Genomic DNA, 21,291 nt, shown 5'->3' with positions numbered 1-21,291 from the left:
AGACAACCGGCCCAACGCCAGCCACCTCTCTGTGCAGCTCCAAGACCCTAAAATGCTGCAGGTGGTGAATGTGACCAAGACCACCTCGGATGCCACAAACTTCATCATAAAGCTAGTGACAGAGGAAGAAGGAGAGACAAACCTGACCATTCAACTGTGGGATTCCGAAGGTAGGCAAGAAAGACTCATTGAAGAAATAAAAAATGTCAGAGTCCGAGTGCTCAAACAAAGAGCAGCCGGCCTTTTCCAGGCATCGATGCATGTGGATAGAAACATCCTAATGCTTATTCTGCCAATGATACTGTTAAATAAATGCGCATTTGGTTGCAAGATTGAAGCGCAGGTGTTTCAAGCAGTATGGAAGAGACCTTTGCCAGTAATTCTGGGGGCAGTTACCCAGTTTTTTCTGATGCCATTTTGTGGATTTCTTTTGACTCAGATTTTGGCATTGCCCGAGGCACTGGCTTTTGGGTTTGTAATGACCTGCACGTGTCCAGGAGGCGGTGGGGGCTATCTCTTTGCTCTGCTTCTAGAAGGAGATATCACTTTGGCCATTTTGATGACATGCACATCAACAGTATTGGCCCTGGTAATGATGCCTGCCAATTCTTACCTGTACAGTAGGATCTTAGGGTTATCTGGTACATTCCATATTCCTGTTTTGAAAATTATGTCAACACTTCTCTTCATACTTGTACCTATATCAGCTGGAATGGTCATGAAGCATAGAATACCTGAAAAGGCAAACGTCCTGGAGAGGATCATTAGACCTCTGAGTTTTATTTTAATGTCCGTGGGGATTTATTTGACCTTCAGAATGGGGTTAGTGTTTGTAAGGACAATTAATCTAGAGGTGCTTCTCTTGGGTGCCCTAGTTCCTGCTCTGGGTTTGCTTTGCGGGTACTCCCTTGCCACAATCTCGAGGCTGCCTCTCCCTGTGTGTAAAACTGTTGCTATTGAAAGTGGGATACTAAACAGCGTCTTAGCTCTGGCCATGATCCAGCTCTCTCTCTCCCAGTCCCAAGCTGACGCAGCTTCTGTGGCTCCTTTCACAGTGGCTATATGCTCTGGGTGTGAAATGCTACTGATTCTCATGTTCTACAGGGCAAAGAAAAGATGTGCCCTTATCACAGAAGATAAAAGAAAAAAAATCTCCCCTGATCTAGCAATCAAAGCATGGCAGCATTTCCACTTGGAATGTGGTACTGTGGGAGATTCAAAGAATATCTAAAATGAGGCCTGCTGTCCACCTACTGATGACCTGACTGCAAACTTGACACTAGGGAGGAGGCATATACAATATCAGAGTACGCACATTACCATAATATAGTCATTATCGCACAGGAGCTCAGGGAAAGAGACCACTGCAGCTGTGTTGGTCTGGAAATGTTTTATGGAGTTGGATTTGAATATACTTCGCGACAGTCTCTTAAGTGGGAAAGAGCAATTTAAAAAACACCTCCTGTAGTGATTAGGAGAATATCCCAACTTTTTATGGCAGGGGTGTCCATGTAACAGACATTCTGTAAATTCTCATAGTATTAGGTAATTAGTTTGCCAGCCAGTAAGATACCCAAAGTTCTCTTTTTGTAATTTCCCCAACTTCAGTGTGCAAACACCCAGACATGAAAGTTGGGCTTCGGCATCGTGGTGGCTGGATGTTATTTGCTTTATAAAATGGTAATTGTCCACTTGGAGTCTCTTACTGCTGAGTCCTTTCAACAGAAACTCCACTTAGGAGTGGAAAATACAACTAAGCTTGCACAAATTTAACATATATATTTCCATGAGCATATTCTACTGACCAGGAGATGAGAGACCTGCCTTCCTAGTCGGACTTTATCATTAACCTTGTGACTTTGGGCAAGACACTTCTCCACACTTCAGTTTTCACATCTGTAAAGTGAAGAGATTCAGTTGAAGTTTAAGATCTTGCTCAACTCCTGAGTCTAGGATTCTGGCATGAAATTCCAGGACCTAGCAGCATGGGCAGGGAGATGGGGGGGAGCAAAGATGGCTCAGGCTGATGAGAATAGAGGCATGTGATTGCTGTAGTTAAAGAAGCAACCAACACATGGGCTTCTTGAGTGCAGGACCTCATATTCTTTGAATTCCCTGTGGTGTTTAGCACAATGCCTTGAACAAAATAGGTGCTCATTAAACATTTAGTGGATTAATTAATCAGTAATATCTATAAAGGTCAAGGTCATATGCTCCGGAGCCAGATGTGCCTGGGTCTGCCATTTCAGCTCTGTCACCTACCAGCTGGATAACATTGGTTAAAATACTTACTCTCTCTCTACCTAAATTCATGTGGAATGTGGGGGTGATACCTACCTCATGCTATTGTTGTGAGGATTAAATGAGTTAACAGGGACAAGGTTCTCAGAGCACTGCCTGACACAAGTGAACTCATCATTACTATTACTATGTGTATCCGATTGGTCTTCCATGTTAAAAGCAGTTGAAAATGCGTGGATGGGGCTTGGAATATATTTTGTTTCTCTTATAGATGTATCATGAAAAATGAAGATTTTTACATAAAATTTATTTAATTTGGGTTGGAATGAAGTTACTTAGTTATTATTTTTTAAAGAACGAGATGCATAAAGCATGCTGCCTAATTGGTGAGTTCATACCAAGTACTTTACACAACTGTGATTGGTTAGAAAAGGGTTCAGAGGCAGAGGGTTAGGCCAGTCTTAAGTTTCATCCTGTAAGAGAGAGGATTCTGTGATACGTTGTCCAAGTATACATTTCTATGATGTATGTTTCTATATTTGGGAAAGCTGTTGGCATGACAGGGCAAGTCAGGGACTTAACCAATATCTGCAGCCCCAGCCTATTTTACGTCAAAACATTAAGTGCCGTTAGCTACCTGGGAGACTCTGCCCCCTGATGACCTGCACATTGCACATGTAAATTTTTTTTAAATCAAAGTCTCCTAAACAACTCTTACCCAAGAAAGTCTTGTGATGTGAACCTGTTTTATGTTTGTTTGTTCGTTTGTTTTAGTGAAAGGAGTTGCCATTTATAAGCAGTCATCTCTTGGGAATAAGTAGGGTTAACAAGATACCCAAGTGCAAATACAGGGCAATTGGGCACCTTTTACCCTTGCAGAAGCATGACCAGAAAACTCTCTAGCTGACAAAGGCCATCCTTCCCCAGAAGCCCCTCCATGTACAGTCAGGTGTCTGGGGAGGAGTCAGGGGCTTCAGATCTCTCCTCCTTTCCATTTTGAGGTTTACCATACTTAGCTCCTCTCTCTTGGATGAAGTCAAATGGTGAAAAGGGATATCAAAGGCCCTCTGAGGGAACTTGATATTAGTGAAGTGTGGAACTATGACCTGGACTCCACACCAGAGAGCAGGTTTTGTTCTCACACTACATGAATGGGGCTGGAACCCGGCCCCTCCCTACCTCCCAACCACCTCGGCATGGTAGATCTTTGGGATTGGGAACAATGACTGCAAATGTAGCTTTAAAAATTGCCCCTTTGAGGAGCAATGTACCAAGAACTGAGTGCCCTGCAGCCACCTGGACCATTCACAGACAAAAATCTTTTGGATTTTGTGTGACCAGTTTGCCACACAGCAAAAACCAGAGCTGAGTGCTAGACCACCCGGTGCACTAGAGGACTTTTCATGTCACTTTCTGGCAGATGTTTGGGAGCAGAACAGCCTCTGTGGACTAAAAACTCTCAGAGTTACCTGAGAATAATTGTGAGGTAGAAGCTGAGGTCCCTAGAAAAAGGTTGAACTTCCTGCTCATTTGAGTTAGAAAGCTTGAAGTGATTTTAATTTGAGAGAATCAGATACTTGATCTTCTGTCTATGAGTGGACCACGTTAATTTAAAGGAGGTTTAAAGAGGATGCTGACGACATTTCTGCAAATGCCTGGAACATTTTATTTGCTTATGAATCAACACTTGTTACCATGAAATTGGCAAGAGTTTATGTTAAGGTGTCTGACAACAAAGAACCAAAAAAGCTAATTTCTGAAGTTTTCTTCTTTTTTATCAAGAACACAGAAGCATTTTTTGCTAGACAAATCAAGGTATTCAACTCAGATACTTAAGGCATCCATCTTTAGAAGAATAAAAGCAAAATTCTGGCTCTTTGTGAGGTTTGAGAATTGGTCATTCATCTGAGAGCTCTTTCATCTTCAATGTGTTGGTGACAACACCCTGTTTTTTGATAAAATAAAGGGAAGCAATCTCTTCACAAGCAAGGAGCCGAACACCACACTTTCCTGGTCCTGTTGTGGCTTGGACATCTCGGATCTGTGCAGTGCTTTTTGCATTAAAATGGTAAGACTGTATCCCATGATGCCAGAGCTGTTATTTGAAGACTTTAAGGACCTCAGACTAGTTCTTGTGTCTCACACAACGTAGCCTCGCTGTTCCATGGAGTTCCCAAGAGTGGACTCTGAGTCGGTGTGTCCCACCCTCTGCCTTTGCTGTGTGACCTGAGGACAAACAGCTTCCCTGGACCTTAGTTTCCTCATCCATATGGTGAAGCTAATTGTACCTTTGTCATGAAACTGTTACAAAGTTTAAGCAAAATAATGCACATAAAAATGCAATTGTCTGAAGCATGTTAAGTCCTCACTAAATGGTAAACAAATGAATTACTGAGATAGGGGCGATTGGTTGTGGCCATCACCAGTCTACCTGTTTTATATATATGTGTGTGTGTGTGTGTGTATGGTTTATATATATAATTTATATGATTATATATATATGTTTACTACCTAGTATACGTTTGGCAAATAAAAGTTGCAAAATTGTATGTATACCTGCAATTTGTGTTTTGTCAAGAGTAGTCTGGAATAAGCGAAAGGGAGAAAGAGGGAAATGGGAAAAGGGGAAGGAGTGGAAGAAGGGGTGAGCAGAATAAAGAGGAATTTTTTTTTATGAACCGAAGAAAGTGCAGGCAGGAGGCAGCGAGTCAGCGCCAGCGGCGAGGCAGGAGCCGCTGATCCGCGAGCCTCAAGCCGGCCGGATGCGGCGGGGCGGGGCCGAAGCAGCCACGCCCCCGGGGCGGGACTTCCTGTCTTGGATCGTTCCTGTGCCTCCGGAAGAGCCGAGTCCAGGTCCCGCCCGCGGCCGGCGAGCGGACGCCCTGCAGCCCGAGGTGAGAGCTGAGTCCCCGCGACCCCGCGACCCCGCTCGGTCCCGGCGGGCTCGGCGGGCGGGCGGCGCGGGGCGGGCGCGGCGCCGGGGGCCCGCGGGGTCGCCCTGAGTCACCGCGCCCACCGGCCTCCCTGTACCTTTGCGGCAGCTGCCGCAGGACAAGCCCGCTTTTCCTGTCGCCGCCTCCGAGGGAGCTCGGGGACCCGGCGCAGCCCGGGCTCGCGTAGGCACCGTGCAGGCCCCCTGGGCCCGCAGTCGCGCTGTTGGGGACACGCAGGTGACGGCGAGGAAGGCGGCGTGACCCCCACCGCGGGCAGGCGGGGGCCGGAGAGAGCAGTGGGACGTGCTTCAGGTGTTTGGGGAAGCGACGGTGAGTCAGGTGCGGCCCCGCCATCCGGAAATGGACCCGGAGAGGCCGGGGAGGCGAGGCAAGCGCACCGGTCACCGAAATTAAGGCGTGTCGGAGTCTGGGTCGTTCGGGCCGGGGACTCGGTTTCCCTCCTCTGGTGACTGACATTTCCACCTGCGGGCCACACCCCTCCCCGGAGCTCAGGATCCCTCTGTCCAGCTGCCTAATAGACGTGTCCCTTTGGCTTCACGGAGGCCCCTGGTCCTCCACTAATTAAACTCCTGCTCTCCTGACCTCCTTCCCAAATCCCAAACTTGACTCCTTTCGGTTGCTCCCTGTTGCTGTAGATGTCACCATTATCTGTTCAGTTGCCATCGAGGGAAATCTGGGCGTGTTAAGCTCTTCCTGTCCGTCATATCCCCAATCCAGCCTGTTACTCAGTGCCCCCAACGCTACCTCTGGAGGCAAATACCTCCTGCACCCCAGCCCCGCCCCGCAGGTGTAAGCCAGCCATCGGGTGTCTTCTGGACTCCTGGGTTGTAAATCTAAATTCCTGAAGGGATCTGCCCACTCTGCTCCCCTCCAACCCCCAGTCCATGCTGAGTGGCCCCGACAGGATTCCTCTGGGGTTCACATCAGTCCTCTTCCCAGCCCTGCACAGGCCGATCCCTGCTCTCGCCTCAACCTCATCCCTCCCATTTCCCTTGATGGAGCTGCCACCTGAGGCCTTCCAGCCCCTCTTCGCTTCCAGGTGTCTTGCAGTTGTGTTAGTTAATGCCCGTTCACTTGTCACGTCCCCAGGGAAATGTTATCTGAGGCCTGTGAGCCAGTCAGAGCTCCTCTCTGTTACATGCTTCTCATTGCTCTTCTTGCCTTTGTCACATCCGAGATTTTGCACGTAGCCCGATGCTTTGATTAATATCCGAGTCACCACAAGAGAGTCAGTGTGAACTGTGGGGCAGTGCATAGCATACGGTATTCAGCAGGTAGTTCTGGATGGTAAATGAATGATGACTTCTGGGGGAGAATCCCCAGAAGAAAGGGCAGCTTTGGGGGGGGGGGGCGGGAAGAATGCTGGGCATTCAGTGCCGTTAGGTAGGGAGAGGGGAGCAAAGCCTTCCTCTGCTCAGCCTGAAAGACATGAATGGGAGTAAATAAGAATGGAAGAAAAGGTTTGGAAGCAGCTCTTGAAGCGCCCTAAGCAGTTACTTCTGTAACTCAAAAAGTGGCTTCCTTTGTAAATTTTTAAATGCTTTTCTCAGGAAGAAAAAGCAGCTAGCAGAAGCAGCTCTGTGTCTGCCCCTCGCCCTTTGCTATCTTGTAAGCACCTGTGATAGGGATTCCTGATGAGTCTTCAAGGTGAAGCTCTGTCAGTTATTTTCAGTTGTGAAGGTGACATAATTCGGGTTGCTTTATAAATAATGCCGCATTTCTGAGTCTGATGGCTTGAAAAGCTTCACTGTTCAGAGTACAGACTCCAGAGTTATTCTAGTTTCCTCAGCAGTTAGGGGACAGCTAGACAGCAAACCCTCAAATATGTCGGGTTTTTTCCTCTCCGAAACTCAGGGAGAGAAATTTCTTCTTTGCTTTATTATTACTGTATTTTAGTCCTGGAATTTTCTCTCCAGGTCTGCCAAGTGCCTCCTCCTGGTATAAAAAGATACACCTCTCTTAATTTGGGACTTCATTCCATCCTCCCTGGCCAGGATCACTAGTGAGATTAATCTGTGATTTGTTTGGAGTGTGTCATTTCTTTATTTGGCTTGTGAGGAGATATTATCCTGTGTGCTGGTGGCTTGTGAAGTTCCCACAGCGAACCTGTCCTAGCAAAGATGAAACCCAGTCTCTGAGCTTAACTGTCCTGCCTCCTCCAAACAGAAACAACACTGGAGGTGAGGGGGCAGTAAAAGCTCTTCCTGTCTGCTGAGCCTCCGTGGCCTTCAGCTCAAAATAATCCAGGTGCAGAGTGGCACAGTTAGGGGAGACTTGTTCTGAACCCCTACCTTTGAAAATATTTCTGTGTCCTCCATTCCCCAAACCAGTGTTGTTTTAAATGTGACATGATTGTGGTCACTTTGGCAGACACTTTCATAGAGTATTTTTTGTTATGAAAAATGTTTCCACAAAGAAGTGGAGTAATTTAGGTAAAATTTTTTTTTTTTTTTTACTGGGTCTACCAGTGAATCTTGGGGGGAAAAAAATTGACTAGAATCAGGAAAGGGAAGAGAATCCTGAATGAAAGTATGTTGCTAATTGAGATGCTTTTGTTAACTATTCTGTGATTAAGACTTTGTCACTCGTGTATCCTGACATGTGTTAAATCTGTTTTGAAGATGGCTGATCCCTGGCAGGAGTGCATGGACTATGCGGTCACCCTAGCAAGGCGAGCTGGAGAGGTACGAACTGCCGAGCGTCACCAATGCTTCGGAGTGGGCAGCCTGTGGCCGTCATGTTAAATTAAACACACCTGTGTTGCTTTTCATTTCACTAAACACTGTAAATGGAGTGAGTACTCCAATTTTATGTCATTAACTTTTTTTAATGGCAGTTGTAAACCTAAAATAGATGTAAGGTTCTATGATTTTGTACCTAGAATGACATAACCACTAAAGGCTGTTTTATAAACACTGTTTGGTAAGAAATTTTTAAGAATATCATTTAAGACAGACTGAATGTCTTACACCCTTTCTCTATTTCATTTTTCAGTTTGGTTTAAAATTACTTACGCTTTTCTATTTGCTACCAAACAATCTCTTTAGGTAGTTCGTGAAGCTCTGAACAATGAAATGAACGTTATGATTAAAAGTTCTCCAGCCGACTTGGTAACTGCGACAGACCAGAAAGTTGAAAAGATGCTTCTTTCTTTCATAAAGGAAAAGTACCCATCACACAGGTATTTCTTACTTCAATTCCAAATGATAAAAACAGAACCTAGTTGGAGTCAATATACGAGGCAATGTTGATTCTAGACACAGAAGTGGACGTGAGTTAACTTAACCTGGAAAGGAATGTGTGGGAGGCTCAGCAGCCCTTTGAGACGGGGACCTGAACATCTCACAGGAGCCACGGCTGCCGAAGCCTCTGGTTGCCTTGCTCTTTACTCCTGTGCCTCGTTAGCTTATGATTACAGATCCTGGCAGGGACGCCTGCCTGCTGAACTCGGGGCGCAGCCAGGACGGGATATTGAGCTTCCCTCATAGTATGAGGAGTGTTTGGATGCTGGGAGACTGTGGCAGAGGTCTGCCACAGGAATGATTTAGAAGCTCAGTTTTAATCACTATATTGCAGACTTTTCTAGGCAGTAGCTTTAGGGAATTTGAAAGAAACCACTAAGGTCAGGGCTCTGTCACAGGCACAGCTAGAGAAGAAACACTGTCGTCATTTTAAAGCTGCAGCACCATTATTCTCTGCTTCTTCCTGGTCATTGTAAAGCCTTGGCTAAATCATTACACTTCCTCTCAATGAAAAGGTGTGCAGCTAAGAGATAAAAGATTACAAAAATGATTGTTAGGACAGTTCATAAAGGGAAAATATAAAAATGAAAGTAGAAAAGGAAAGAAAGCAATGAACTTAGACACCATTTCCGGAATTAACCCAAGATTTATTGCACAGCGTGTTTTAGGAAGACAGGTAGACACAGTAATTTTGGTGGGTGATTTGCCTTCCTGTTGACTTATTTAATGTTCTCTATTTTGCTTATCTGTTGCTGCATAGCAAATTACCATAAACCTTAGCAGCTCTAGACAACAAGCATCTATTATCTCAGTTTTCTATGGCCAGGAATATGGCAGTAGCTTAGCCCCAGTGTCACATGACATTATAGCAAATTGTAGGTCAGGGCTGTAGGCATCTGAGGCCTCTAATGGGGCGAAGAATCCGTTCACCTAGGTGATTTCTGGTGACTTCTCTTCCTCCTGGGAGGTCTGTTGGCAGCTCCCCTCAGTTCCTCCCATGTGGGCCTCTCCTCAGAGCAGCTCAGAACAGGGGCGCCTGCTTTCCCCAGGGCATGGCAGGGAAGAGGGGAGCAAAGTGGATGATAAGATGAACCACAGTGCCATGTTGGGAACAAGTCCTCAGGTTTGCACACTGGCCCTCCGCTTTGTCCTGTTGCTTAGAAACGAGTCACTACATTCAAGTTCACACTCAAGGCATGAAGCGTTCAGCCTGCCTCTGGAAGAGAGGAGGGTGAGAGAACTGGGGGCATCTTTTTAAAACCATCACACTCCCCAATAAGTTCCCACCTGCCACCAGCACCCATTCAGGTGTGGGGCGCTCGAGCCTTCGCTCAGCCTGGCGCGTGTCGCAGGCTTTTCAGTCCTGCTGCATTTCACGTGGTTGGGGAAGTGAAGTTTGCCCACCCTCATCATTCTGAAGGAAGAAGGAGCGACGATAGAAAAGTGCTGTGTAAACTTTTATGTTTTCTAGTAGACTCTGTGGCTAAGGAAACTTGTTGAAAGTGGTGTAAAGTCATTCTTGCTTTTAGTTTCATTGGTGAGGAATCCGTGGCCGCTGGGGAGAAAAGTGTCTTAACCGACAACCCGACGTGGATCATTGACCCTATTGATGGAACAACTAACTTTGTACACAGGTGCGTTTTTAAATGTTTACTGTTGTAATTACTGTGCGTATGTGAACTGAAGGGACCTTTAGAGGGCTCCATTCACAGCACACAGAGCAGCAATTTTCAACCTCCTTCATCTCATGGCACACGTAAACTAATTACTAAAGTTCTGAGGCACTCCAAAAATATATTTTTTGCGATAAGACAGAGAAAAATATAGGCATAATTTTGATTCATTCACATCAGATGGCCATTGTGATTGCTGTTGTCATTTTTTTATTTGACAATCTAAGGGGAAAGAGGTAAGTGCCCCTGACTTAATAGTCAGGCATTGCATGTATTAAAAATGCTCGTAGCACACCAGTGTGCCTCTTGCAGCAGACTAGTTGAAATTTGCTACTTTAGAGAATTGCATGATTTGTGGAATAAAATGTGTTATGAGAATTTTTATCAGATATGGAAGTGGTGATGAAATATTGCTGGTAGGACTTGTGCAGTACCCTGTTCACTATTCTTTTCCCACTGTGGGAGCCAGGACAAAATATAAGCAAACACCGTTGCTGCTTTGAGATCAGTTACGGAGCTCATGGGATGGGTACTGGAGGGCTGTCTATACCGAGGGCGTTCAGTCCAGGAGAAGAAGCTTGAAAAGAGCATGGGTTTTAGGATCAAGACACTTGGGCTTGAACCCGGGTGCTTTTATAGGCTTTGCAACCTGGGGCAAGTTACTTAACCTTTCTAAGCCTCAGTTGTTGTTTCCTTCTTGTCTATAAAATGAGCATATTAGTGGTGCCTGCCTCAGGACTGTGGGGACTCAATGAGCAGTGCATCTATACAAGGATGCAGGAAGTGTATAGAAGAGAGCCTGTTGGAATTGCCGGTGAGAGTTAACATGAGCAGCCTGATTGGGTGGGATCACACAGAGATGTTGTAGTTGAAGTTGCCCTGTGGCTGCACATACCTTTAGTGATATAGAATCGTTTAGTCTGTGAAGCCAAGATCTAGACTCTGTGTGATAGGTGGGAATGTGGAAGGACGCTCATGGGGTATTGTAACCCAGAAAGATTATAATGCAGTGTGTAAAGAATAGCCTGATTTTTGTTAAGATAAAAACTTAAATATTTCTAAAAGTTTTTATTTTTAATAGTTATATTGAACCCGTTTTGTCTATTTTCTTTATTTTAAGGTTTTTTAAAAATTGATTTTTAAAGAGAGGGGAAGGGAGAGGGAGAGAGAGAAACATCAATCAGCTGCGTCCTGCATGCCCCTTACCAGGGATTGAAATCTAAACCCAGGCATGTGCCCTGACCGGGAATCGAACCAGCGACCTTTTGGTGCTGGGCACGATGTCCAACCAACCGAGCCACACTGGCCAGGGCTTGTCTGTTTTCTTTATCTTGACCCTCTTCTGAGTCAGAAATTACAGCCCATGTCTTCAGGCTCTCATGCAGCCATAGCAGCCATGTGGCTAACAGGTTACCTTTCCGATGGGAAGCTCCAGGTTGGGTGTTTGTTATATACACTGCTCAGGGGGGGAAGGAGGAGACCATGTGAAAAATTTTGTAAGCAATTATGTTATGAAAAATCATGTTTATTGAAAATAAGTCCTATCATGGTAAATTTGTGTGTGTGTTTTTTTTAAAGATTTCCTTTTGTGGCTGTTTCCATTGGCTTTGTTGTCGATAAAAAGGTATGCTGTTTACATTCATGGTCATTTTCTGAGAAAGTAACTGTCTCCATAGTTCAGCTTTGTCCTTATACTCCGTTTATCCAGCTGCATTGATTTTGAAATAAGCTACAAGAGTATTAAAATTATAATACTTTTTCCAGTGAAGGAAATTTAATGTTTTTTGAGGAGCGAGGGTTGTGAGGAAGAAATACATACAAGTAACTGAACTACAATTCAGTATTTACTCATCACTACGGATGTGGGAGTCGGGTGCATGAAGAGTTGACACATGACCTGCAGTGGTTAATGGGAGAGGTGAGATTTGAGCGGGGGGTGCTTCAGTGGGTGTCAGTGAAAGGCCAGGAAGTGGTGGGGCCAGGGTAGGGGTGTTCCGGAACCCGGTATGTTCCGGAACCTGACCCCCTGCTGCATGTAAATCCAGGAGAGCAGTCTGTAGCTGTGGCATTGCCTTGCTGTTTGGCTATTTGATCAAACAATAAATGCTGTTCATCATCTCTGTAACTTTCTTCAGGAGCTTGTGCTGTATTTGATCAGCACGTACACTAGAGAGTTAGGAGGCCTCTGAAAATGAAAACACAGTCAGTGCAAATGAAATTAGCCACGGGGTTGTGCTGAGCAGTGAGAATGTGTACTTAGCCCTGCACTGTGTGCGGTCCCTGTCTTTGGGCCACAGTCAGTGCCAAAGTTAGATCTGTGAACAGATAGGATCACATGTAGTAGACGGTGGAAAACCTACCGTGAGAGCTTGAGGAGGGTGGAACCGATTCGCCACGAGTGGTTTGAGGAGATCTTCATAAGGGAAGGGTCTTGTAATTTGGTCATGTGGTTTGGGTCGTAGAGAATGAAGGGTTTGCCAAATGAAGAAAAGGAATGCATTTCAATCAGACAGCAGCTTGAAGAAGAGCATGGCATGTCTGGGGCACAGCGAGATGGTCGCATGGTGAAGCCCTGGACATGGCAGGAGCAGGTTGATGAAAAGTTGGTTGTGGTCATACTTTGAGATTGTGGCCTGTGCCACAACATTGAGGTTTTGGTTTTAGGTGGTGGAAACCTGTAGAGCTTTCTAAGTGCAGAGTGACAGGTGATTACAGCCACATGGAGATTAGATGGGAGGGGCTGGCGATTCTGAACTGAGATGGTACAGTGAGAATAGCTGACGAAACCCCAAAATCAGGAAGTATTTTCAAGATAAAGTTGGAGAGGGGAAAGGGGAAGGAGCGAGGTGCAATCAGGTGATGAGTGTGGACCTCTTCAGTTGAGGTTTCTCCAAGATGAGGCTCTTACCTGTGATGATGGTGCTGGTGGGAGCCACAGTTCCAGGTGGTAGCTGATTAGTGGGCTGGAAGGAACCAACCTGTAGGACTACAGAGGGCTAAAAGGGAAGTGGGAGAATGGAAAACCCTGAGGCACACAGCTTTCAGAGGTTAAGCAGAGAAGACGGTCCTAAAAGAAGTGACACCAAGATAGGTTAGGGAGTGAGGTGGGGGACTGAGTCCTGCCAGAAACACGGAGCTGCTGGATTAAATACTGAAGAAGCGTTGATAACGGTTGGCAGTCTCCAGTCCTTCAGAGAAGGAATTTGGCCATACAGGGTCACTGGTGGTCTCTGCAGGGAGTTTCAGAAGATGCATGACCAGGGCAGAAGCCAAATGCAGTGGGTTAAAGAAGGGGAGAGGCAAAGTGTAGACTGATCTTTGGCAGTGAAGGGAAAGGAGGAAGTAACATTTTGAAGGTTTTGTAGTGGGGAGAACTTTGTGAGAAGGTACCAGAATCTAAATTCCAGAGACGGATTTGCAGGGAGCAGCTTTCCCCAGAAGTACAAGGGGAGGAATTGTACATAGGAGGAAGGATTCACCCTAGAGCGTAGGACAGCTCTGTCCTCACCTGGGCGAGAGGGAGGGAGGCCGACCAAGGTGCATGCTCCTGGGTTTATAAATGGCTGGGATGAGAGTCAGGGAGTCAAGTCCGATGACCTCTTTCCTCTGATTGATCTAGAAATCACCCTTTTCAGTATCCCACCATGTAGCCATTTGAAAACATTCGTCAGTATACCAGATTTTCTTGTTACTTACTTAGAGTAAGTATTAAAAACACCCAAGTTTGGTAAGGAACCTGGTTTCCGTCTGCAGATGGAGTTTGGAGTTGTCTACAGCTGTGTGGAGGACAAGATGTACACGGGCAGGAGGGGAAAGGGTGCCTTCTGTAACGGTCAGAAGCTGCAGGTCTCACGGCAAGAAGGTAGGTCACCCTCCGCTGTGGGTGCGGTTCATAGTAGCTACTCATATTTTGTTGTTTTTGAATGTTAACCTGTGGGGTTCTCCAAGTGTTAACTGGTTCATAAATTGTGTTTATTTTCTCTGCTCTCCCCCCAACTGGGGTTTGAATGTGGTAGTGGACTCGGAGAAGCTGGTGGAGTTGAGCAAACCACACTCTGGGGCATCCGCTGCAGGGGCTTAGGACAGAGTTCATGGTGGATTATTGCAGCCACTGCCTCCCGAGTTCTTTGTAGAATTGCTCTGATCTGAAACCACTGGGACCACCTATTGGACAGTAAATTAGGGAAAAGTGTGTTAAATTTGAGATCATTAAAAATGACACATGTACATTTTTGTGTGAGCTTGACGATGGACATTTCAGTCTTTCTGCGTGACAGCTGATCAAGGTTTGAGGCACTTTTCTCCTATAATCCACCCCCAGCATTGTCCAGTTTGCTCGTCAAATTTTTTTAAGCACAGCAAGAACGTAACGATACTTGCAATGCCATCTAAATTCAGAATCCTCCCACGCTGCCATAATTTTTCTCCTCAGACACTTAATTTGAGAGCAGACTTTCATTTCCTTTTTATTGAACCCTAAGACCCCAAAGGAGTATGCATCCCGATTGTCAAGATGTTAACGTATGAAAAAATGTGTATCTCAGAATCGAAGGAGTGTGGTCACTTTCCTACCAACAACTCTTTCCCTCTTTAATTATTCTATTGCTCTTCATAATGTCTAATTAAATTGTGTGATTAAATATTTCAGGTATTTGCTAATTTCCCACTAAAGCTAGTATGCATGCAGGCAACTTCGTTATATTCTGCATTTTTGAGGGATGACCTGAAAAGCTAGACTCCTATAAAATGACCACGGAGAGATGATAAGTTTATCAGTATTTTAATACTTAAAGACTTAGAAGTAAACAAATTTGATACAACCAGAAAGAGGGCTAAGGAGAATGTCCTGTTTTATTCTGAATTGCAAGTGTCAAATGTTTTTACCATAATTCTTATCATTAAATTAGTGGCTATTGAAGTCATTTTCTTTTAGACATCACCAAGTCACTCTTGGTGACGGAGCTGGGCTCGTCCAGAACGCCGGAGACCGTGAGGACTGTCCTCTCCAACATGGAGAAGCTCCTCTGCATTCCCATCCATGGGTAAGCTTCCGTCCCCCGAGTTCCAGGTGGCTTAACACACTGAGGACCAGCTTTCTTTTAGAACTGAAATTTGTTATTAATTGACATGGGATCAGTACCATAATTCTCATTTTCTAATGTAATCTAAAAAACTTTTATTTGAAAATAATTTCAAACGTAACAGAATTTACAGAAATAAAATAATGCAAAAAACCCCCCAGTATATCTTTTGCCCAGATTCACCTATTAATATTTTACCCCTTTTGTTTTACCCTTTTTTATTCCCTCTGTGTGTGTGTGTGTGTGTGTGTGTGTTTACATACATGCACGCCTTTTTCCCCCTAAACTATCTTAATCTTAAGGCAAATGACTCACACCATAGCCTTTTACCCCTAAATACTTCATTTCGGTACTTCCTGAGCAGGGATCGCTCTTCCACGGCCGCAGTGGATTACTGGCTTTATAATGTCACTTGTTCTCTGATGTGCGTCCCAGTTCGCTGTGGCCAGTTGACCTGGAAGCATCCTTCATAGCGCTCCCCGTCCTCCGGCGCAGACCCAGGCTCCAGCCGGGTCTTACCTTGAGCCGTCCTGTCTCTGTAGCCACCTCTGCTTTGTAGGCTGTTTTTGAGAAATCTGATGCCAGTCTAATTTTCTTGGCTTTTCAGTTATTTCACGATTTACATGGAGCCTCTGAGAATTTTTTTCCTTTCATCTTTGACGTCTGGTGGTTTTACAAGGATCTGTTTTGGCATTGGGCGTCCTGGGAGAGCTTTCTCCTTCAGCACGTAGATTTGTGTCTTTCTTTTTTCAAGTTTTCTTGAGTTATAGTTTTAAATATTAGTTGAGGTCTGTTTTCATTTCCTTCTTCAGAGGCCCCAGCAGGCGAGTTCACCTCCTCAGCATCCTCCATTGCAGCCACTTTCTCTCTGAGCCTTCTGACTTGTTTTCTTCTGCTTTCCCTCAGGGCCCTTCATTCAGTTTCGCTCGCTGTTCCCGTCAGGCTGCCCTGAAACGCGTCTTCATTCTGGACGCCCCTGTGTCTTGTCTGCCCCACTTTTCTGAGTTCAATCACCTTGTTTTACTTCTTCCTGGGTTTTTGCCTCCTGTGTTTCTATGTTTAGTTTTTGTATTTCTGAGACTTTATCAGTCAAAAAAATCCCAAGACACTTATTAGCAGCTGAGCAGGGAGCAAAGTCAAATCTGTGTGATACTAAAGGTGGGCAGTCCTTTTTACTGGGTTTTCACAAATGTAATTACACACATAAGCCATGATAATGGAATTTAGTATTTCAGCTTTTTCCTCTGAAAATATCATATCGTGGTTTTAATGTTATTAATTACTTTGTGAGGATTAGATTTCTCATTTATATAATATACCATGGTAATTTGATTTTATGTACTTTTATTTTAAAATTAGATATGACCTTTTTTCACATGTGTCCTCTAGATGGTTCAGATGATCTCAGTCAACATTTAGAATGAACTGAAGTTAAGGAGGAGGACCTTATTTGAAAGAATTCTTTTTTCCAATCTCGTTTTTAAATGCTGTTGGTTAGGATCCGAGGAGTCGGAACAGCAGCTGTCAACATGTGCCTCGTGGCCAGCGGGGCTGCAGACGCGTATTATGAAATGGGCATTCATTGCTGGGACATGGCAGGAGCCGGCATCATTGTCACCGAGGCTGGAGGGGTGCTGATGGATGTAACAGGTAGAACAATGCGGCTGTAAACCATTTTCCTCTCTCGCCTCTTGGACTCTCTCCTCCATGTGTGGTTCTTGTCTTCCATTGTTTGATGTGTATCATACTTCAGCTCTTAAAGGCAAAGCAAGCCTTGTAATTTTCTGCAAATTCAAAATAAACATTGCGGGGTACAGGCAAGGATAAGATGCTAAGGGTAGTGTGGAATTCCTCATGATAAATGGCTAAGCCTTTTCAACTGTGAGCAGCAGGAGCTCTGGAGAGGCTGTAGAAAAGTCTAGAGGGTCTGTGGACCTTAGAGCTCTTTGAATGGTGAGCGTGTAGTAGCTGATGAAGGACCTCTGCCTCTGTCACTTGCTGCCTCGGGCCTGGAGAGGTTAAATGCTTCAAACAGATGGTGACATTTCTCTTTTTTTTGCTTTTTAAAACAATATATCTTTATTGATTTCAGAGAGAGGAAGGGAGGGGGAGAGGGAGAGAGAAACATCAACGATGAGAGTCGTCATTGATCGGCTGCCTCCTGCATGCCCCGTATTGGGGATCGAGGCCGCAGCCCGGGCATGTGCCCTGACCAGGAATTGAACTGCGATCTCTTGGATCCTAGGTCAACGCTCAACCACTGAGCCATGCCCGGCCAGGCAATGGTGACATTTCTAAAAGTCAGGGCGAACCTGGCTTAAAAATTTACCAGTGGTCTGGGAAATGGGCAACAGAGAAATCAGGAAATGGGAGGAACATGGTGTGAAAATGCACTTTGGTCATATTTCCTGTCCATAGACACTCAGACATTATAGAGATAATAGGAATAATAAAAGTACACACAGGGTGGGACAGAAAAAGGTGACATTTCAGCCTTGTATTATTGAGAGACCTCCTTCCCCCCAACTGTTATTTAAAAAAGTGGCCTGCCCTGGCTGGTGTGGCTCAGTTGGTTGGGTGCCATCTTGTGCACCGAAGGGTTGTTAGTTCTGTTCCTGGTCAGGTACGGCCCTGGTGGGGGCGTGTGGGAGGCAGCCAATCGATGTTTTTCTCTCTCTCCTTCTCCCTTCCTCTCTCTCTAAAGATCAATTAAAAAAAAAAAAAAAGATGCCTAGAAACTCATTTGTGTATTGCCAAAGCTTACACATTATGGGTATGTGACAGAGGAGCATTTTGAAAAGATAACTGCAAGTTAAAATGCTGTGATTGACCGTAGCACCCATTGCTGTACTGGTTCTACAGGAAGAGCTGCGGTGCCCGATGTAACCCTCTTCCTTGTCTGATCTCAGGTGGACCGTTTGACTTGATGTCGCGGAGAATAATAGCTGCGGGCAGCAAAACCTTGGCCGAGAGAATAGCCCGAGAGATCCAGGTGGTGCCTTTTCAAAGAGACGACGAAGATTGATCCTCACAGCCTCACACTCGGCCACGCTTGCTGCCTTGCCCAGATTTGCTGATGCTCTGATGGGATCAGAAAATTTAGGACATTGTTTCAGTCCTATAATCTGATTGCTTTAAATTGTCTTTGGTGTCCAGATGAAAAAATTGCTCCTTGTTCCATATTTTACTAGGACTAGGTATGCACGAATAGGTGAAATGTTTATTGTTTTAAAAGTGTGTGTAGGAACATACTTTACGGCAGCTGATGAGATGGGTATCACATCCGCCGACATAGTCAATGAACAATTCGGAGTTTCTGAGTCTATATGAGCCTCTGAAATTTTGACTGGCTATGTACATAGGCATTCTTAATTACAAAGTCAACTTTTTGGAAAACAATTTCTCTTTAGATTGAAAAGCCGTGTGTCACTGAATTTGTAAGAAGTATGAGGAGTACTTCCTAGGCCCAGGTTTCTCTTTGCAGAGAACCTTGCTTTGTGCATCCGTGTACAGGTAGCACCTAGCATAGCACCTGTCAGACGGTCAGCAACGCAAAAATAAGCATTGAAACAACATATTTTGAAGGCAGCAAATCCTAGGTGTAATAAATACGTAAGTAAAGAGGTCACCATTCTCTATTTTTACTTCAGGTTTTGAAGTAAAAATTACGTAGACATCCTTTTTGTATTTCACGTTACCAGTCCTTTTAACATTTCATTCCTTACCATTTTCATTGCCACCGCCAGGCGGCGCTCCTTAGTGTGACATTTCTGCAGTGAGTGTATTTTCCAGACACCCCATTTCAGTACTCATACTGCGATGGATTTCTGCACCGCCCCTGTGTTCAGACTGATCTGGCTGAGCACCGGAGGCTGGACCGTGGCAGATACATGGAGCTGATGATACTGAGCTGTTTGTTTCTTCTCAGACTCCTCGTTTACTTCATTGCCACAGGTTCCTATTCGATTTTTAAATATTCCTTAATAGTCTTGGGCTTATCAAACTCAAAAATAAAACTGTTCCAGTTCATAGATACTTGTAAAGATTTATTTATTGCTTAGCCTTGTCCTAGGCCTATTAAGTTTAGTTATGGGCTTATGTGAGCCTCATATTTGAGGGAGCAAAAGTTTTCAAGGCAGGGGCTACCTTGTGCGTGTCTCATACCTTAAATGTGTGAGATACTAAGACTTGAGTGTTGTTATGCATTTGTGCTGTTGGTCATGTGCAGTAAAACATCTCATACTGTATTCTTGCAATTAAATATATTTTAATTAAGACAATCGTGAGTAACATTTTAAATAAAACAAATTGAAATTTCCATTAAGGTTTATAGTTTAAACTACCTTTTTGTTTATCTCTTTTAATTACTCAATACATTTTCTTTGATAAGTAATAGCATTAATATTTAACATTTGTCGAACACAATGTCAGCACCTGACACCCATGATCCTGGTTAATCCGCACAGGAGCCCAGGAGAGGTTATTGTCCTCATTTACGAGGCACATAGACATTATTTAATTAGCCGACTTTCCCTGCTCAAGGCAACAAGCAGTGACACTCACATAGAGAGGGGGGATCCATAGTCTTACCTGCTACCCAGCAGCCCTCACCTGGCTGCCAGCAGAGCCATTTGGGACTTTCAAACATGCATTGCTTGGGTCCCACCTGAGGGAATCTGATTTAGTTCATCTGTGGTGTGGCCTGTCCATCTGTCCTTTTATAAGGTGTCCCAGGTGATTCTGTTGGTGGCCAGGATTGAGAGCCATTTGCTACACTGCACTGCTTCCCAGAAGCTCTGATTTCTTAGAAATGCCCCCCCCCCCCCCCAGCCCTTAGCCCACCTGCACAGACCTCAGAGGGCTTCGTGGGGTAATTGGATGTCCTAACATTGAAATGTGGTTGTGAGTCATCCCTTTGCCTGGTTTGGAAACGATTGTACCGGCCTTTTATTTCCATAAATGGCCACTAGGTGGCAAACTACACTTAGGAATCGCCTCTGAAAACATTTTCTTCTTCCTGCAAATAACCTCATTAGCCAATATTTGAGTTTAATATACAGTATTAACACCAGGGTAGTTTTCTCATAACTTGAAATGCTCTGGATTGTGGGTTAACTCATTCCCTTCAGCAGAGCCATGGATACCCTGTGTGTACTGTGGTCTTGACTTCAGTCATCTTCCAGCTTTAGCTTTAAAAAGGGGTTCATTAATCACAAACATAAAAATATTTCTTTTATCATATTTGAGAACACCTTTCCACCAGTAGGTCCCAATGTCCCCGTCACATACCGACCCATTCATAAAGGCTTTTCCCACGGCCTGCTCACCTCTCTTAGGGCGCTGGTTGCAAGGTGAGGCGGGGGCGGGGTGTAGGCCGCGTCGTAGGCCCATGTTCCCCTTCCTTGGAAACTGCTGGGGTAATGGAGGTGTGGTGGTGATACGTGTGAGGAAAGTAACTGGGAGAAGTACCTGAATGAGGGAGAAGCACTGTGCTTGTCAGTGAATGATTTTTACTTTATCAAAAAGCCACTGTACTTCCTGCTGCCCTTCGTTAGAGTCTCGGTCTATGTGCCAGCTGAATGGCTCACGCTTGAAGCCACGGTGTGGACGTTAGAGGGCACCGCCCTGTCCCCCGTGGCCTGTCCTTGCTGAGCCCCAAGCCTTCCCCCCATTTCATCCCTGTCTTGCCTCCCGTTCCCTGCTAGCTAATCCCCACAAAGGCATTAATTTGTGGGCACTTTGGAGAGTGGTTCTCAGGATCACCAGGAGTGAAGGGGACCCCGAGATTGTTTCGGTAGGTTCCAAGGAGGGAAGTGCACCCTGCCCGCCCGCCTTGACCACAGCCGACGTGCCCTGAGCGGTTAAGGCGGGAAGTCTGCGGCGTGGGGAACCGACTGCTCCGGACCCATGGGTCTGGCTGGGAGAACCAGACTTTCCCCTCGCCTCACTGTCCTCACTTCCGAGGGGGAGGCTCAGGCGAGGCCGCAGTTTGAGTCACTGGGTGATGCTGCCTGACATCGGCTCCGACTTAGAAACAGGTGTGAGACCGGCGTCCTCACTGCACCTGCTGGGCCTTCGCTTCGGGGATGTCTGCTTGTCA

General features: G+C 45.3%; 1 protein-coding gene across 7 annotated transcripts; it reads left to right on the top strand.

The window, feature by feature from the left end:
* The first annotated feature begins 113 nt into the window (after positions 1 to 113).
* On the top strand, positions 114 to 19,511 carry IMPA1 (inositol monophosphatase 1). Of its 7 annotated transcripts, XM_081117037.1 has the most exons (11): positions 177 to 589; positions 4,208 to 4,309; positions 4,926 to 5,135; positions 7,817 to 7,879; positions 8,243 to 8,376; positions 9,967 to 10,071; positions 11,689 to 11,734; positions 13,864 to 13,972; positions 15,044 to 15,152; positions 16,690 to 16,841; positions 18,101 to 19,511. In XM_081117037.1, exons 1-11 carry the CDS (start codon positions 257 to 259, stop codon positions 18,214 to 18,216), a joined length of 1,479 nt encoding a protein of 492 aa, XP_080973163.1. In that variant the 5' UTR covers positions 177 to 256; the 3' UTR covers positions 18,217 to 19,511. The 7 variants fall into 7 exon arrangements, with proteins under 7 accessions (XP_080973168.1, XP_080973163.1, XP_080973164.1 ...); XM_081117038.1 differs by lacking the exon at positions 4,208 to 4,309 and having other exon boundaries at positions 178 to 589; XM_081117039.1 differs by lacking the exon at positions 4,926 to 5,135 and having other exon boundaries at positions 179 to 589.
* Positions 19,512 to 21,291: the final 1,780 nt, after the last annotated feature.

Source organism: Miniopterus schreibersii (assembly GCF_964146895.1).
Source record: "Miniopterus schreibersii genome assembly, chromosome: 17".
Classification (NCBI taxonomy): Eukaryota; Metazoa; Chordata; class Mammalia; order Chiroptera; family Miniopteridae; genus Miniopterus; species Miniopterus schreibersii.
This window is presented reverse-complemented; position numbering and strand designations above follow the sequence as displayed.

What these genes read in the sequence shown, in the direction of transcription:
- IMPA1 (XM_081117037.1), top strand. Translation starts at nt 257, where the DNA reads ATGCATGTGGATAGAAACATCCTAATGCTTATTCTGCCAATGATACTG. An exon ending in CATCAACAGTATTGGCCCTG is followed by an intron (nt 590 to 4,207) that starts GTAATGATGCCT and finishes GATAAAATAAAG; the next exon opens with GGAAGCAATCTCTTCACAAG. An exon ending in GTGCTTTTTGCATTAAAATG is followed by an intron (nt 4,310 to 4,925) that starts GTAAGACTGTAT and finishes TATGAACCGAAG; the next exon opens with AAAGTGCAGGCAGGAGGCAG.